The sequence below is a fragment of the Phoca vitulina genome, unplaced genomic scaffold, assembly GCF_004348235.1.
Source record: "Phoca vitulina isolate PV1807 unplaced genomic scaffold, GSC_HSeal_1.0 scaffold61, whole genome shotgun sequence".
In the NCBI taxonomy this organism is placed as follows: Eukaryota; Metazoa; Chordata; class Mammalia; order Carnivora; family Phocidae; genus Phoca; species Phoca vitulina.
The window spans coordinates 7,794,900-7,814,560 of record NW_022589764.1 but is presented as its reverse complement, the minus strand read 5'-3'; the positions used below and the strand labels follow the sequence as shown (position 1 = coordinate 7,814,560).

Genomic DNA, 19,661 nt, shown 5'->3' with positions numbered 1-19,661 from the left:
GCACACACCATCACAGCTACCCTACGCTGTATTCGGGTTTAGTTGCTAATTTTCATTTTAATGCTTCAAACCAGGGAATGCAAACTTTTATATTTATAGCCCCTTGGTTCTGTTAGTTTTGTCAAATTGGTATGATATTTACAGATCAATAGTAAGATCTGCAGAGGTGAGTAGAACCCCACGGTACTTAACCTTTCCTTTATACAACATGCCGGAGAAAATCACCAACATGAGGCCTCGGTGAGCGAGGCCAAAAGTTCATCACTGCTGAATAACTGCTTAATTAAATCCCTTTCAGAAAACTGCCACCTCTCCGAAAGGTCAGCCCCGGCTGTGACAGCTGTGTAGATATACACTGGGACAAAGAGGCGGGCGTTGCATATGATTAGAACCAATGAATTTTTAACATCTTGGTAATGATGCTCTCTGGCCCTGTAACTTGATGAACTGATGTATTGCCATGGGGTGGATGAGAAAGAACAAATAAAACAGCCTACTACAGGAATAGCTTGCTTTTGCTTTCATGAGATGCATAAAACATTGAGGGGGAGGCAGGGCAGGTCTCGAAGAAGCAAAAAGAGAGACAGAGACAGAGGCAGAGACAGACAGATACACATGAAGAAGCAAAAAGAGACAGAGACAGACAGACAGACAGACACACACACACACACACAGATGATTCCTACCCTTAGCATTGGAGAACCATATCTTCCCATCAGTTTCTCTTTATCGTACTGACTTCAGTGGTAACATACTGAACAGTGGGCTGTGTTTCATTCACGTTGAATAATGAAGAGCCTTCATTATTTATTAAGCATGTACTTATAAACGTGTATTAATAAGTGTGTGACCCTTGCTCCTATTCTCATTTCTCCCCCTTGGGAGCGGAAGTTCTTCAACTGTAAGACTCTGGCCTGGGTGCGAGACGGGGGGAGGGGTGATCAAATGATGGCCAGCCAGTGACTCCGCCACTAGATTATGAGCTCAGGGTTAATTAGCAAATCTAAAAAGCACAGATGACCAGTTTTTCAATTTGAAAAGGACTCATTTTCTAAAAAATGTTCCTTTATTAAAAGAGAATTCTGAAGCTGGAGGAAGGCTCCTTGCCCTGGAGGTCCTGGGCCCAGAGGATGTCTAGGGCTATAGGATTGTCACTAAAATTATTCAAGAGCACACACGGGCCCATCTAGAGGGGCATGAGGGTGGCAGGACTCTGTTAACACTCAGCTCCGACAAATACCTGAAATAAATACATTAATGACACCAAATGTACAGGGCAGCATGAGGGGACTGCCAAGCACCATGGACTCTCAGGGCCTATCATCCTTGGGGCTTCTGGTTGGAAGCTAGAAGAGTCCACTCTCCATTGGTTTCAAAGTGGCTGGAGGAGAAAGGGGTCAGGCTCACCATTCTGGGTGTGCTTGGGAAGGCAGGGGCCCACTTACCATCTGCAGGACATCAGAAGAGACCATCTGCATGCAGCACATGGCTGTGGCCAACGCACACACAATGGTGGAGAGGACGTTGAGGGCACACACACTGAAGAGGAGATCCTGTGAGAGAAAAATGCAGCAGAATGTCAGTCTCATCTCGACAACCCAGATGGCAGATCCTTAGCATTTCCATCAAGGTCCAGAACGAGTGTGACCAACTGCCTTCCACTTCATGGAGGGTTTCTTTTGTAGTTTTTGGTTTGTTTGTTTTAATAATCAAAACTGGCGTTTAATATAGACACATTTGTTTATTCTTCTACAGTGCTGATCGAATTATTCTTAGATACTGAATGATGTATTTCACACTTTTGATCACTATTAGGCACTCACTGTCTAAGAAAATCTTGAAATCACTGACATTTAAGTAGGTGGGCATTCTTTATCAATTATAAAATGTAACTGAAAATTTTGAAGACTTTAGTAAAATGCCAAGTTTTTAAATTAAACTTTTTACCTTGAGGTAATGGTAGATTCACAAGCAGGTGTAAGAAATAATACAGAGAAGTCCTGCAGACCCTTTGCTCAGTTTCCTCCATCTTGCAAAACTATAGTGAAATATCACGACCAGGAATGACAGTGATGCAGTCAAGATATAGAACATTTCAATCACCACAAGGATCCCCACCCCACGTTGACCTTTCAGAGACACACATACCTCTCTCCCGCCTGCTCCAGCTCAATCTCCCATTCCCAATCCCTATCAACCATTAGCCTGGTCTCCATTTTAATAATTTTGTCCTTTCAAGAACGGTATACAAGTGGTGTCATATAGCATCTAACCTTTCAAAATTGGCTTTTTTCACTCAGCGTGATTCCTTCAAGATTCATCCACACTGTTGCATGTGTCAGCAGATCATTCCTTTTTATTGTTGAGCAGTATTCCATGGTGAATGTACCACAGTTTGCTTAATCAGGCACCAGATGAGAAATATCTGGGTGGTTTTCAGTTTGGGGCTATTATAAATAAAGCTGTCATGAATGTCTGTGTTTGTGTATGGGTCTTTGTGTGAACATAAGTTTTTACTTCCCTGGGAAGAATATCCAAGAGTACAATTGCTGGGTCATATGGTAATTAAATGTTTAGTTTTATAAGAAAACTGCCACATTGTTTTTCAGAGTGGCTGAACCATTTTATGTTCCCACCAGAAATGTATGAATGATCCAGTTTCCCTGCTTCCTTGCCCACATTTGGTATCACTATTTTTATTTTAGCCATTCTGATAGGTATGTAATGATATACCAATATGGTTTTAATTTGCATTTCTTTGATGGCTAGTGCTGCTGAACATCTATTTGTGTGCTCATTTGATCTGTATATCCTCTTTGGTGAAGTGTCTGTTTGTATCTTTTGTCCATTTTCCAATAGAATCGTTCTCTTTTTTATGGAATTTTGAGAGTCCTTTATGCATTTTAGATCCTAGTCTTTTGTCAGATGTGTGATTTGCAAATATTTTCCCCCAGTCCATAGCTTGTCTTTTCATCCTCTTCACATAAGTTTTCACAGAACAAAAGTTTCGTGTTCATAAGGTCCAGCTTACCAATTTTTGCTTTTATGAATCATGCTTTGGTGTCAGGATTTTCTCTTATATTTTTTTCTAAAGTTTTTATAGTTTTATATTTTACATTTAAGTGTGTGATTCATTTTGAGGTAATTTTTGAATAAAGTGAGAGTTAGGTTGAGGTTTATTTTTGTGTTTCTAATTTCAATATTGACATGTTCGTTGCTAGATATAGAAATGTGGTTTATATTTGCATATTTATCTGGTATCTTATGACCTTGGGATTTATGTAGACAATAAGGCCATATGCAAATGTTTTATTTCTTCTTTTCCAATTTGTATGCCTTTATTTCTTTTTCTTGCCTTATAGCACTAGCTAGAATTTCAAGTATTATGAATAAGAATAAGATGAATAAGATGGTGAGAGCAGATATCTTTGGCTTGTGCTCTATCTCAGAGGGTACACTTCGTGGAGTTTTAACTGTCCAAGTACAATTCATTCCTCTTTAGGAAACTCACTCTCAAATCCATAAATAGAAAAAAATAACCATGATTCACAAAAATGACCAAAGATTTAGTATACAGGAATACCTTGGAGATATTGGAGGTTGAGTTCCAGATCATTGCAATAAAACAAATATTGCAGTAAAGTGAATCAAATGCATTTTTTTGGTTTCCCTGTGCATACAGAAGTTATGTTTGCACTATACTATAGTTTATTAAGTATGCAATAGCATTATATCTAAAAAAATGTACATACCTTAATTTTAAAATGCTGTATTGCTAAAAAGTGCTAAACATCATCTGTAATGATTTTGTAATCATTTTACTGGTGGAGGGTTTTGCCTCCCTGTTGATGTCTGATGACTAATAAGGGTGATGGTTGCTGAAAGTTGGGGTGGCTGAGGCAATTTCTTAAAATGAGACAACCAAGTACGCTGCATTGATTGATCCTTCCTTTCGTGAAAGACTTCTCTGTAGCATGTGATGCTGTTTGACAGCATTTTACCCACAGAACTTCTTTCAAAATTGGAGTCAATCAATCCTCTCAAACTCTGCCACTGCTTTATCAACTAAGTTGATGTACTATTCTAAATCCTTTGTTATCATTTCAACAATCTTCACAGCATCTTCTCTAGGAGTAGGTTCCATCTCGAGAAATCCTTTCTTTGTTCAGCCATAAAAAGCAACTCCTCCTTCATTCAAGTTTTTTCATGAGAGTGCAGCAATTCAGTCCCATCTTCAGGCTCCACTTCTAATTCTAGTTCTGTGGCTGTTTCTACCACATCTGCAGTTAGTTTCTCCACTAAGGACCTGAACCCCTCGAAGTCATCCAGGAGGGCTAAATCAGTTTCTTCCAAACTCCTGTTTATATTGATATTTTGACTTCTTCTTGTGAGTTATGAATGTTCTTAATGGCATCTAGAATGGTGAATTCTTTTTACATTTAAATTTTTTATTGTTATGTTAATCCCCATACATTACATCATTAGTTTTAGATATAGTGTTCCATGATTCATTGTTTGTGCATAACACCCAGTGCTCCATGCAGAACGTGCCCTCCTCAATACCCATCAGCAGGCTAACCCATCCTCTCACCCCCCTCCCCTCTAGAACCCTCAGTTTGTTTTTCAGAGTCCATCGTCTCTCATGGTTCTTCTCCCCCTCCGATTTCCCCCCCTTCATTCTTCCCCTCCTGCTACATTCTTCTTCTTCTTTTTTTCTTTCTTAACATATATTGCATTATTTGTTTCAGAGGTACGGATCTGAGATTCAACAGTCTTGCACAATTCACAGCGCTTACCAGAGCACATAGAATGGTGAATTCTTTACAGAAAGTTTTCAATCGACTTTGTGCAGATCCATTAGAGGAATCACAATCTATGGCAGCTACATATAAGCTTATGAAATGTATTTTTTTTTTGACTGTTCTGAAAAATACTTTTTTGTTTTATTTATTTTTTATTGTAATTCTAGTATAGTTAACATACAGTGTTATTAATTTCAGGTGTACAACACAGTGATTCAACAATTCGATACACCACCCAGTGCTTATCACGACAAGTGTCCACCTTAACCCCCATCACCTATTTCACCCATCCTCCCACCCACCACCCCTATGGTAATCATCAGTTTGTTCTCTAGAATTAAGAGTCTGTTTCTTGGTTTGTCTCTCTCTCTCTTTTTCCTTTGCTCATTTGCTTTGTTTCTTAAATTCCACATAGGAGTGAAATCACATAGTATTTGTCTTTCTCTGACTGACTCTTTTTGCTTAGCATTATACTCGTTAGCTTCATCCATGCCATCACAAATGGCAAGATTTCATTCTTTTTTATGGCTGAATAATATTCCATTGCAGATACACACACTACATCTTCTTTATCTATTCATCTATCAATGGACATTTGGGCTGCTTCCATAATTTGGCTATTGCAAATAATGCTGCTATAAACATAGGGGTAAACATAACCCTTTGTATTAGTGTTTTTGTATTTTTTGGGTAAATACCCAGTAGTGGAATTACTGGATCATTAGGTAGTTCTATTTTTAACCTTATGAGGAACCTCCATACTGTCTTCCAGAGTGGCTGCACCAGTTTGCATTCCCACCAAACGTGCAAGAGGGTTCCTTTTTCTCCACATCCTTGCCAACATTTACTGTTTCTTGTGTTTTTTATTTTAGCCATTCTGACAGGTGTGGGGTGGTACCTCACTGTGGTTTTGATTTGCATGAAATGTATTTCTTAAATAACAAGACTTGAAAGGCAAAATTACTCCTTGACTGTAGGCTGCAGGATGGATGTTGTGTTGACAGGCATGAAAACAATATTAATTTCATTGTACATCTCTATCAGAGTCAGTCTGTCTTTTGAATCTTTGAAGCCAGGCATAGACTTTTTCTCTCTAGCTATAAAAGTCCCAGATGGCATCTTCTTCCACTAGGAGGCTGTTTTGCCTATATTGAAAATCTACTGTTGAGTGTAGCCACCTTCATGAATTATCTGAGCTAGATCTTCTGGATAACTGGCTGCAGCTTCTACATCAGCACTTGCTGCTTCACTTTATACTTTTATGTTATGGAGATGGCTTCTTTCCTTAAACCTCATGAAGCAACTGCTGCTGGCTTCGAACTTTCTTTCTGCAGCTTCCTCACCTCTCTCAACCTTTGCAGAATTAAAGAGAGTTAGGGCCTGGCTCTGGATTAGGCTTTTGCTTAAGGGAATGTTATGGATGGTTTGCTGGTTTGATCTTCTATCCAGACCTCTGAAACATTCACCGTATCAGCAATAAGGCTGTTTTGCTTTCCGATCATTCGTGTGTTCACTGGAGTAGCACTTTTAATTTCCTTCAAGAACTTCTCCTTTGTATTCACAAACTGGATAACTAGTGCAAGAGGTCTAGCTTCTGGCCTATCTCAGCTTTCAACATGCCCTTTTCACTAAGCTTAATCATCTCTAGCTTTTGGGTTAAAGTGAGAGACATGCAACTTTTCCTTTACTTGAACACTTAGAGGCTGTTGTAGGGTTATTAATTGGCCTAATTTTAACATTGTTATGTCTTGGGAAACAAGGAGGTCCAAGGAGAGAAAGCCAGGGAATGGCTGGTCAGTGGAGCAGTCAGAATACATATAATATTTATCAAATAAGTTCACCCTCTTATATATGGGCATGGTTTGTGATGCCCCCAAACAATCATAATAGTAACATCAGAGATCATTGCTCACAGATCACCATAATAAATACAATAATGATGAAAGTCTGAAAGATTGTGAGGATTGCCAAAATGTGACAGAGACATGAAGTGAGCAAATGCTCTTGGAAAAATGTTGCCAATAGACTAGCTCAATGCAGGGTTGCCACAAACCTTCAATTTGTAAAAAACACAGTATCTGAGAAGTGCAATAAAATGAAGCACAATAAAACAAGGTATGCCTATAATGATATGTCCTCCAATTCAATCCTATTCATACAATCTTATTCATATAAACATGTACAAAATATTGTACATACTGAAAAAGCTATCAGGAAAAATGTATCTTTCACCTAAAGACTGTGGTACTAAAGAGGCTAGTTTCGATAATCTAATCAAGGGGTTGACAAATCCTCAAGAGGAGGTGGGAAATACTCATTTTATTTCCTCATTGAATGCTTCATATATGCATTAGGTATGTGTCCAAATGACTTTCTTATCTGGGAGCATCCCCAGTGGTTTGCTCATATATACATGAACCCATGTATTCTGATCTATACCATGCTTTAAGAAAGTTCCCCAATCTCCTGTAAATTATTGTGATCACAAAGTCTTTGTACAATCCCTTTCGCTGCTCATTTGTTCTTAAAGCTTCCTTGTAAAATAGCCAATTAGGGTGATTATGATAATATTATAGGGGACAAAGTTAACATACCGTGTTTAAACACATCCCCAAGGTTAAATCGTTCAATGACAATGTGAAGACAGAGAAGAGTCTTGTTTATAAGATTTTTTGGCAGAACTGAGCAGGGTTCAGTCTAGGGCTAATTATTCCCCACTCCTGAGGTAAGAGTGTTGTGGGCACTCTGAACAATGTGGAAACAGGTTCTACTCTCAGACCTGCACCAGATACTGTTTCTAAACCTTTTTCTGTGGTTCTTTTCTAAGACTCCAACAGTTTCTTCGTGTGCATGGGCTAATCAATATCCAGCTGAATACTCCAGGGGGATCCTCTGAGGATCCCAGAGTTCTCTCCCCTCTACTACTCTGTCCGGGAACTCTAGTCCCCAGGCTTTAGTCTCCCTAGGACTCTTAGCTCTGGGTCCCCAACTCTGGGAGTCTGCAAGGATCCTCCTGAGTTCCCCTTCCCTGCTCTGTGACCTGGAGGCTTTCAAAGCTCTAAGCTGGGGCCGCTACAGGGCTCACCTCATTTGTTGACCATATCTCAGGATCACTGTCCTTATTGCCTGATGTGTCTTCTTATTTTGTCTGTTTTGGTTTTTCTTGGCTGGGAGAGTGGGGAGTTGTTTCAGGTGGGAGACTAAATCCAGTTCCTATAATTCCATCTTGGCCAAAAGGTCTTGGTAGCTTTTTTGTTTCCATTTCCTAAGTGGTTGTAGCAGGGCTTAGACAACTGCCTTATGTATTCTGTGCAACAACATTACTGCGGCCATCTCAAGTGTCCTCCCTGCTCCTGCAGCCACTAAGGATGGAGCAGGATGGGAGCTCAATTGCGTTAAAGCACATGCACAGATGTGGTTGGAACGAGCCTAAGGAGCTTGGCTTTTATTCTCTAAGTGATGAGATACCTCTGAAGATGTGTTGATGTTGGGAAAGAGATAATGCAGCCTATTTTCACAAATGATTGAGAGAGACACCCTTTGTAGGGCCGAGCACAGAGGCCAGGATGTAACAGGTGCTCAGTAAACATGTATTGAAATGAGAGACTGGAAACATGGGGGTTACCATCTTGCCACTCCTGCAGAGGGGTGAAACCAGACACATGGAGGAAGCATGGAGACTGGGAGTCTGAGAGTGACTTTGAAGCTGAAACTAGCAGGGCATGGCCACTGGTTGGGCACAGATGGGGTTGAGGGAGAAGAATAGGTAGGAAATGATTCTGAGGCATATGTTGTGAGTGGGAGCATGATGTCAGCAATGTGCGAGGGGCCTGAGGGAAAGGGGCAGTCTTCAAAGGAGAACAACCAATGTGGTCTGGGACACGTAAAGCTGGTTGCCAGGGACCTGCCCACAGAGATGTTCATGATCAGTTGGAAAGGTGTGTCTGGAGCTCATGATGGAGGTCAGGATGGGAGATGCAGACCAGGTGTCATCCCTACAGAATTAAGATGTGCCTTCCCCTGTGGGTGCCCCTGATAAATCTGATGGCCTGGGGTTCGCTCATTTCCTTCTCCAGACCCACCAGACTGCAGGGGATTAGGGTGCTTTAGACTCCCTAAAGAGGGACTTCTTGGATGAAATTACCATTCTCACCTTAAAGATACATCAGAGAATAACCTAAGATAGTATGTACAAATCATATATATATATATATAATCTCTCAGGCGGCAATTCAAAACTAGAACCAATATAGTGACATCTCTTAATGTACCATAACCAAAAATATAATCGATACCTTAATTTTGTCCTCAATCTAAAAATTTCTATTGACCACATATTCCACTGTCATTAAAATGAATGCCCTTCCGAAAAGAACATTAATTTTGTATATACTCTCATTTGCAACCTAATAAAACTACTCACAAAAAAACAAACACAAATCACAACCTTTCTTTTGACTACGTATCATGAGGCAAATACTGCTTTATGTCTCATGGAGTGTATTCATTTGAAACACACACCAAAAAGACTTTTTTCCCTTCTTCTTCTTCCAGCTGTTTAAACGCTTGGCTTTTTTTTTTTTTTCTAGAAATGGCACACCACCTGAAATTATGCTTATGTGTTTCTTTGGAATTCTCTTTCTGGCTTAAATAATGCCTTTACTTCTGCCCTTTGACAGCTTTATCAGAGAATCCTCCGCAAGCACTGAAATCCATGTTCTATAAAATATTTTTATAAGGTCATTCAAAATGGCAAGTGTGAAAACAAGGCAGGTCTTCACTGTGGATGCTAAGTTTTGCTGTCAGCCTTCGGGGATAGTTACTCTAATAAAATTCACCATTGTCCACAGGACATTCTATTAGTTCATGGACCAGTTTGTTTTTTTTTTCCTACATGTTTTTTTTCTTTCCTTGAATAAAGAAAGAGATCCCATAGGAGACCATTATCAGTCAAGGTGTAATGATGGAAGGTGAGGAAAGTCTCATAGCACAAAAACTAAGTGATGAGACCATAGCCAACAGTAATTTTGTGTGTTGTAATTCAGGGATGGGAGTTAGGCTTTATCAGAATTATCCTATTGAAACTTATTAATTACTCAAGGCAGGGATGTCTGTCTTAGTGGGTCTTTCATGGCAGGAATGGGACTCAAATATGGAAAAACAGGATGTTAGAAAAGGTGGGTGAAAGTGGTCAGGAGTATGACAAGAGAAACTATGCTTGTGGCCATCCAGCTCTGTGTTCCAGGTGGGTAGGGCCAAGCTCGGTGACTTCTGGAGCTTAGAACCTCCTGCATTAAAAACAAGGTATACTCACAATTGGATTGTTCTGCTCTGAGCATGAAGCAATTATATGAAGATTTCAAAATTCTGAACAGGTAGTTCTCATGTCACCAGCCTGAACTGAAGCATCCTCTGTAGGTCTTTTCCATCTGTCCCTCCTCTCCCAAATCCAGTGCCTGTCCAACTCAGGCCTTCATTAACATATGTTCCTGGACAACTTATCCCAGCTTCCCAACCACTGGCTCTCTGATCCACCCTACCTAGGGGGAGTATTTAAAAGGCTTCTCTAATTACAATTCTTTCTTATGCTTCTTTGCCTCTTGGATCCAAATGTGACTCCACTTTCAAGGTCCAGGTTGAATTTCATTTCCCTGGGTGACTTCTCCAACAGCTGATACCCCAAAGAATTTTTCCTCCTTTGAACCCACAGGGCGACATGCACTATATATTCTTTATTGCACTGTGATGTTAGACCCTGGTCATGGACTGTTACCTGATATTTAATGCAGATCTATGTTGGGAGAGGCAATCTGCCATAGGCCCTGAGCATGCCTGCAAGTTCCTGCTGGGCATGCCAAGAAGATAAGCCTTGACTGCTCTTTACTCCACCCATTTCCCAGTGTTTTGTTTGCAACGAGCAACCTTGAGGAAGGAGGTAGCATTGCCACTAGACAAAGCATAGGCTTATTACAAATGCAGTGCATTCCCCAGGCTCAGCACTTCTCTCCCGTAATGTGGCCCACTGCATGTGCAGGCATCCATGATGGGCCTTTGGCATTGTCCCAAGAGACCTGAGGGGCACAAGGAACTGACACAAACCAACATGAAGCTCTGGCAATCGCTTTTGCCATGAGTAATAATGTCCTTTCTCTCTGAACCAGGGGTCGCATGTCTTCTGCTAGAGAAGTAACAGTAAACTCTAACAGGCCACTTTGTTAGCTTGAAGGCTGGTAAAAACCTTAGACCCTGCACAGTTCCTGACAATATATTTCCACCTTCATTTTGAGAGGGCAGCAAGAACAGAGCACCAGTCTTCTGTTATTGTCTATAATAGAATACCTCGTTCAAAATAAGTGACTGGTAAGCATTTGTCTGAAAATGTAGGGGATATTTCATTGTTCTCTTCTGAATTTTAGGGTTCAGACTGGAAGGAAATGATATGCTGACTTTCCAAATTTCCAACCACACACAGAGAAAAATTCACCATCACCCAAATAAATTAATGGATAAGCAAGACTCTGTACAAGAACTCTTGATGGGGGGCACCTGGGTGGCTCAGTCGGTTGAACATCTGCCTTCAGCTCAGGTCATGATCCCAGAGTCCTGGGATCAAGCCCCATGTCGGGCTCCCTGTTCAGTGGGGAGTCTGCTTCTCCCTCTCCAGCTCCCCCTGCTTGTGCACTCTCTCTCTTTGGCAAATAAATAAATAAAATCTTTAAAAAAAAAGAACTTTTGATGGTAGTATGATCTGTGTGTGTGTGTGTGTGTGTGTGTGTAAAATTTGTGACTTTTATTTTCCATAAAATTTCTCAAGTGACGAGCACATCCTGGAACAGATCTCAGGCCATTTAATTTGTCTCTGTAGAAAGTAATTCTTGCAGACAGAGGTCTTCGTGGCTCACTTGAATACTGCTCTTACAAAAGGAGCTAAAATTAGGCTGTCATATGGAGAAAGTAAGTGATTCATGGAGGAATCTGTGAAAGTTATTATTTCAAGATGCAAACATTCTACTTAGGATCCCTACAAATTTAAGTGAATTTTGGCCTTGCTTTGGTCTCTCAGGCACCATCAATAACACAAATGCTACTAGAAAAGGACAGGTTTGCTTCTCATACAATATGTGCTGTTTGTTCAATGGCACTTTTAACTTTGAGCAAGGACTCATGAGGAGATTTACACTCTCCACGATGGTACAGAACTGCACCTTATTTGGTAATTCAAAACCTTCCTCTGCCCTCTGAAGCAATTGTTTTTAGTTTCTAGTTGGTGGATATAAATTGCTTAGCTAACTATATAAATAAATGTAATTCACAGACTAATTATTTTCTTACAATTCTATCAAATTTTAAGATCAAGGAAACAATTTGCCATGTTCCTGAAATTCAAGAAAGGGTAATCAGGTAAAAAATAAGTTTCTCTATCTGTGTGTGCATGTGTGTGTTGTGTGTGTGTGTGTGTATCACATATATGTATCTTTGTATATGTATATTAATTTTTTCAAAATTTCCTTCTGATTTTCTCCTTGACCCAGTGGTTAAGAGCACGTTAGTTTCACATATTTGTGAATTTTCCTGTTTTCCTGCTGTTACTGATTTCTAATTTCATTTTATCATGGTCAGAAAAGATACTTGGTAGGATTTCAACCTTCTTAAATTTGTTAAGACTTGTTTTGTGCCCTAACATGTAATCTATCCTAGAGAATGTCCCGTGTATTCTTGTGCTGATGAATGAAAAGCTCTGTATGTGTCTATTAGGTCTATTTTGTTCAAGTCCACAGCTTCTTTATTGATTTTCTGTCTGGATGTTCTATTCATTCTTGAAAGTGGCATATTGAAGTCTACTATTATTGTTTTGCTGATTTCTCCTTTCAAATATGTCAATATTAGTTTATATACATAGGTGCTGTGATGTTGAGTGCATATATATTTACAATTGCTATATCTTCCTGTTGAATTGAACTTTATGAATGATCTTTGTCTATAAACAGTTTCTGACTTAAAGTCTACCTTGTCTCATGTTAAGTATAGCCACCCCTGTTTTCTTTGGTAACCAAAGAAAACCATTTGCATGGAATATCCTTTTCCATCCCTTCACTTTGAGCCTATGTGTGTTCTTGAATCTAAAGTGAGTTTCTCATAGGCAGCACAGAGATGGATACTGGTTTTTTTATCCATTCAGCCACTCTGTATCTTTTCATTGGGGATTTAGTCCATTTAGATTTAAAGTAATTATTGATAGGAAAAGATTTACTAATGCCATTTTGTTAACTGTGTTCTGTTTGTCTTGTAGGCCTTTGTTCCTTTCTCCCTCTCATGCCATCTTCTTTTGTGTTCCAGTCTTCTGTTTTTTGTAGTGATAGGTCTTGATTCCTTTCTCTTTTTCTTTTGTTTAACTTTTATAGGTATTTTCTTTGTGGTTACTAAGAGGCTTACATAAAGTATAGTTCTAACAGTATGTATATATTTTATAAAATATATCTTTCCTATATATTCCTTTATAACATATATTTTTCCTATAAATTCTGAATTTCTAAAAACTCACTGTGATTCTAATTAGCCTCTAGCTTTAAAACAATGTCAAACAAAACATTACCTTATATTTATATGACAGAAAAAATAAGCAAGTGTTGTCAAGAAATCTTTGGAAAAGAAGAAGGGCTTTGCACATCTCAAAACGTACCATACATCTACAATCACAGAATAGTGTGGTACTGATAAGGGAACAGGAGAGCCCAGATACAGATCCTTATCAAAATGATGGCACATTATATAACTTGTGTTGGGATAATTGGCTAAAAAAAAAGAAAAAACAAGACAAATCTGGATATGAAAAGAACAAGACAGGAAAATTCTTCCTTGTGAACCTAAATATAAAAATGCTAAGCAAATTACTGAAAAACTAAATCCAATAGCATATTAAAAAATGCATTATGAGGGGCACCTGGGTGGCTCAGTCAGGTGAGTGTCTGACTCCTGATCTCAGAGCAGGTCTTGATCTCAGAGTCATGAGATCAAGCTCTGCATTGGGCTCCACACTGGGCATGAAGCCTACTTAAAAAAAAAAAAAAAAAAAAGCATTATGACCAAGTTTGTTTTATTCCTCTATTATAAGGATGTTTTAACATAAGATAATCTATTAATGGAATTCACCACATTAAATGAGAAAAACCATATTTAATCTCAATAGATGCAAAACAGCAGTTGCTATTTCAACACTACTTTAAAAGCTCCTAATAAACTACAAATAGATGAATGCTCCCTTAAGTTAAGAAGCCCTACAGCAAATATCAGGAAGGAGATGGGGAAGGCTACCATTATCACTTCTATTCAACACCATATAGCAGATCTCAACCATTAGAATAAGACGCTAAAAAGAAGTAAATTGTATACAATTAGAAAAGAAGAACTGCTACTATTTCCATATGATATGATTATTTACATATAAAACCCAACAACATTTTCAAATATTTAAATTAAGTAAGATCGTTGAGCAATGATGCTGGATATAAGATCAATATGCACAGTTAATTGCATTCTCATACACCAGCAACAAAAAGGAAGAATAATTTTTTTAAAAGATATGATTTTAGGGGCACCTGGGTGGCTCAGTCAGTTGAGCATCTGACTCTTTGATTTTAGCTCAGGTCATGGTCTCAGGGTCCTGAGATTGAGCCCTGTGTCCAGCTCCGTGCTCAGCGGGGAGCCTGCTTGAGATTCTCTCTCTCCCTCTCCCTCTGCCCCGCCCCCTGCTCGTGCTCTCTCTCTCTTGCTCTCTAAAAGTACCAATTAAATAAATCTTTAAAAAAAAGTATGATTTCATAATAGCAACAAAAAAATACTCAAGAATATAGAAAAATGGATGAAATGATAAATAATATGTTGAGAACTAATAAATGATGAGATAGGAAGACTCAATCTCATTAACATGTTAATTCTCTACAAATTAATTTATAAACCTAATGGAATCTCAGTAAATATTGCAACAAGGTTCTGTGTATGTATGCATAGACTGACAGGATGACTCTAAAATCCAGATGGCCTTAGAACATAAGGCCAAGAATCGCCATGGCAGACTTCCACTTAAGGTAGTGTGGTTAGCAGATTTCCTGAGATGGGGCCCTCCTGCTGCAGAACAGATTCCAAATAATGTATGGTTCTTGATGCATTGCTGACCTTGAAGAAAATAGAGGCAATCTCCAAAGACCTCATCTCCACTCCTCCTTCCAAATATAAGGACCAACTTATGAACCAAAACTGGAGCTGGAAAATGTGAGCAGAGAGCAAGGATAGGAACAGGATTGTCCTGAAGGTAACTGCTGACACCAGCACTGGGATTTGGTTCTTTGGGCTAGCAGTAAAAAGGGTCAATTGAATAGAAACTCCAGAATTAAGCTCAGACACTTGAAAGACACTAATGTGTGCAGTAGTTCCTGGCTTCTAGGAGAGGCAAAGATGAATTGTTTTTGGAGGATACAGTCCTCAATTTAGGTCCAAGGATTCCTATGCATTAAGATCAAGCAGATAGGAGTTCTCAGTCAGAAATCATCCTATATATGAGGACATGAGCCACCCACCAGTGGGAGGCATCAGAAAGAATAAACTACAAGATTTAGATTCTAAAGGACTTCAAATACCCAGAATTGTTAGAGACATGGAGTACAGAACAGCTATGTATATGTTTAAGGAAATATTAAGAAATGGAAGCACAATGAATAAAGATGACCAGAATGAACAGTAGATCTTTTTCTTTTTTTTTTTTTTCTTTTTTGGTTTGCAGCTGGAGGTCAGCTCTTGGTTGCCTAAGCCATCTCTCCTGAGTACCAATTCTTATAAAGGTACACCTGAAACGAATTTGGACTTTATTTCTTTTATCTCCCCTTGTATGCAAAAACAGCATAATTAATCTATCATTGACTTGGGAGTATGCTGATTCTTTATTAGTTTATTAAGAGTCATTATCCAGTATGCCATTGGCTTGTGAAATTCATATTATTAAACCTGCATTAAATAATTGTGCAAAGACCTGCATTAAATAATTATGCAAAAAAATGAATAGGTAGATCTAAAAATTATTTAAAAGGTTCAACAAATTTCCTTAGTTTCGATAGGTTAAGGCAGAGGGAGGTGGATATCAAATGTAAGGACTACATATTAGCACTCATGGGAGGGAACAATAGCTTTACTTTGGGGTATATTTATAAGTTTAAATTCCTACTGGCTATCAAGACTTATTATGAAACTATAGTCATTAAGATAGTGTGGTACAAACAGAGAAAAAAAAGATTAATTCATATAAACAGAATAGTGAGCCTGGAAAAAGATGCAAATAAATATTAGAACTTGATGCATGACAGATGGAGCAAAGAAGATTTCTGTGAAAAGAATGAACTATTCAATAACCAATGTTAAAATAATTGGCTATTCATACATCATACTCAAAAATCAATTCCATATGAATGAAGGACACAAATATGAAAGGAAAAATTAAGTAAAATAAATATATGAGAATAGCTTTATGTCTTCAAATAGGGATGGGTTTCTAAAACAAGACAAAAAACAAACCTCATACAAATCAATTAAAAAGACAAATAACCATTAGAGAAATAGGCAATAGACATGAGAGATAATTCTCAAAAAAGGAAACATAAATGATAACTATCTAAAAACATGATCTATTTCAGTAATAGCTGAGAAATCCAAATTGAGATCATAAAATATCTTTTGTATGCCTGCTAGATTGGCAAAATATATTTAAAAATGCCAAATGCTGGTGATGTGGATCAAATAAGTCTCTAACAAATTTCTGATAGGAGTAAAAACTGATACAATCACTTTGGCAAATAATTTGGCATCATCTCCTAAAGTTGAATATTTGCAACAATCCTATTCCTGAGACTATTGTAAGAAGCTCTCACCACGTGTACCATGGGATATATGCACTAGTGTTACTGACAGCAAACTGGGACCCACTCAGTGTCCTTCCACAGGGGCAGTGATGAATACATTGTGTTATGTTCACAGATAGAATGTTCCACAGCCATGAGAATGAGTGAATTACAACTACACACAACAACATGGATTAATTTTAGGAAAAAAAGTAGTAAATGCTTATACAATATGTCACCTATAAAGCTAAAGAAAAAGCAAAAACTAAACAATATTGTATATAGGCATATGTGCCTATGTGATTAAACTATAAAAAAACAACAAAAGAACAAAAAGTATAAAATTCAAGATGGTAGTTCCCTTTCCTGGAGAAGGTCACAGGTAGATGCCAAGGATTGGTGATATTCTAGAGTCCCAGGTGTTCATTTTATTATTATGCATTATAATCTAAAGAATACTTACTCTATTGTTGTATCCATTATTTTTTACAATATTTTATTTATTTATTTATTTATTTGAGAGAGAGAGAGAGTGTGAGCAAGAGCACATGAGTGGGGGGGAGGGGCAGAGGGAGAAGCAGACTCCCCGCTGAGCAGGGAACCCGAAAGAGGGCTCGATCCCAGGACCCTGAGATCATGACCTGAGCCAAAGGTACATGCTTAACCAACTGAGCCACCCAGGCACCTCTATCGTTATCTATTATTGCATTAAAAGATACTAAATGGAAATTAAAGAAAACAAGGTGAAAGAATCTGCCCCACAAAATATCAAGATCTCTCATAAAAGCAGAGTGATAAAAAGCAGAAAAATAGACTAAGGCTGCAGAAGAGTTCACAAAAAGAACCACATGTATATGGAAAATTGACATATGACAAATCAGTAGGAAAAGGAAAGCATGATAAATGGTACTAGGATAATTGTTTAACCATACAGAACATTACTTACACAACCATTCCCCAATGGGAATTTAAAAAATCTAAAAAACAGAACTCTACAACAATTAGAAGAAAATGGAAGAGACTATCTTTATAACTTTGGGGAAGGAAAGTATAGTCAATCCTCATTATTTGTAAATTCTACATCTGCAAATTCATGTACTTGCTAAAATTTATTTGTAACCCCTCCAAATCACGTGCAGTGCTTTCCTGGTCATTTGAGGACATGCACATAGTGGCAAAAAAATTCAAGTTGCCTGATGAGCATGCTTCCCAGCTGAAGTTGACCAAGGACATGTTTTGCCTTCTTGTTTCAGCTCTCAACACCATAAACAAGTATCCTTTTCATGACCTACTTAGTGCCACATTTTTTGTTCATGCTTTTTGTGGGCACTTTTGCTATTTAAAATGGCCCCAAGCCTGGTGCTAGAGTGCTATCTGGCGTTTCTAAAGTGCAGCAAGGCTGTGATGTGCCTTATGGAGAAGATACGAGTGCTGGATGAGCTTCAATCAGGCATGACTTCTAGAGCTGTTGGCCTTGAGTTCAAGGTCAATGAATCCATAATATATATTAAATAGGGTGTCTTTAAACAGAAAGACACATACAGCAGGGTTCTGTGTTGATGGGTTGATGAAAATGTTGTGACCAGAGACTCACAGGAACCTAAACCTGTATTTCCTCTAGGAGTGATGGTTCAGTATTCACTCATTCAGTGTCGAAATTACTTTATAGAATATCAGTACTGTGAATAACGAGAATCAACAGTATTTGCTAAACAAGATATAAAACGCACAATCCAGAAGGAAAAGATTGATACATATCAACTGTATTGAAATGGTAAAACTTCTATATGACAAATGACACCATTAAAAAGATTTAAAAAAAATACACACACAGAATGGGAGGATATACTTACAATACATACAAGAAAGGATCAGTATTTGGAATATGTAAGAAACTTCTAAAATGAAAGACAACTTAATATAAAAGCAACAAAAGATATGAACAAGCATGGATGAGGCAACAGGAGGGCCCTTAGCATGTGAATGTCTCACCTCCCTGCAGTCAGAAAAATGCACATGACACAGTGAGATACTGGGTTCCTCTTCATGATGGCCAAAGTAGAAGTCTTGGCGAGGACATAGAGAAATGGGGATCCTGATAGAGCACTGGTGGGAGTGCACATTAGCACAACCTAAGGTCCAGGACCCAGCAATGCCACCCCGAGGAACCCAGTATCTCATTAATAGATGCTCACACAGGAGCCCAGGGGCACATGCTTTAGGTGCGTAGAGCAATGTTTTTTTAATGAAAGCATCTTTGAAAGAGGCCAAATTTCCATCAACAAGAGAAAAGATAAATAAATGTCGGTAGATCCATGTAATAGAAGACAGTAGAGCAGCAAAAATAGAGTCCTACACACCAACATGGATGCCTTTCACAAACAACATTCCACATAAGCTAAAGGTGACTGCAAAGAGAATAAACATGACTTACGTGACTCTAAAAACATGGGAGAACTAAGAGCACTGTTTAGGGACACAAATACATGCAGAACTATGATGAACTTGAACAGAGGGATGGGGGAAATGAGATGCAATTGTGGAGAGGTGCTTTTACTGAGCTGGTAACCCCTTCTTTTCTAACACATAGGACTGGCATAAGGGAATGAACTGCATCATTTTCTAGACCACTGTGTGTATCTTAACTATTGCCTAGTAAATAAAAATGTCAATAAGAAGCCCATACACTGTAGGACTACAAAGAATGAGGTCCACCTGCACACATATCTGCGTAGGCATCCATCCGTCTCTGTCAATCAGGCTCCTGGCAGTACACAGCTGGTAGAATTGAGTACTGAGTATTGAGACTAACTGAAGAAAATTTCATGAATAATCTCTGCAAACGGGTTGAGCGAACAAATGAATGGCAAACCATCCAGCAACAAGCAACAACAGGGAGCTCTTAGCATCCCAGGCTGAGGATACAAAGGAAGGGAGCCATGTTAGCAGGACCCAGCAAAAGTATAGCCAAGAG

The 19,661-nt window shown here is 38.6% G+C and overlaps 1 protein-coding gene across 2 annotated transcripts in view; it reads right to left on the bottom strand.

Moving 5' to 3' along the window:
* FAM189A1 (family with sequence similarity 189 member A1) overlaps nt 1-19,661 on the bottom strand; it is a 470,556-nt gene that overhangs the window by 26,119 nt on the left and 424,776 nt on the right. For both annotated transcript variants that reach the window (XM_032391244.1, XM_032391245.1), the window contains one exon: nt 1,446-1,553. In XM_032391244.1, coding sequence (XP_032247135.1) covers nt 1,446-1,553 — 108 coding nt within the window. The remainder of the gene's footprint in view (nt 1-1,445; nt 1,554-19,661) is intronic.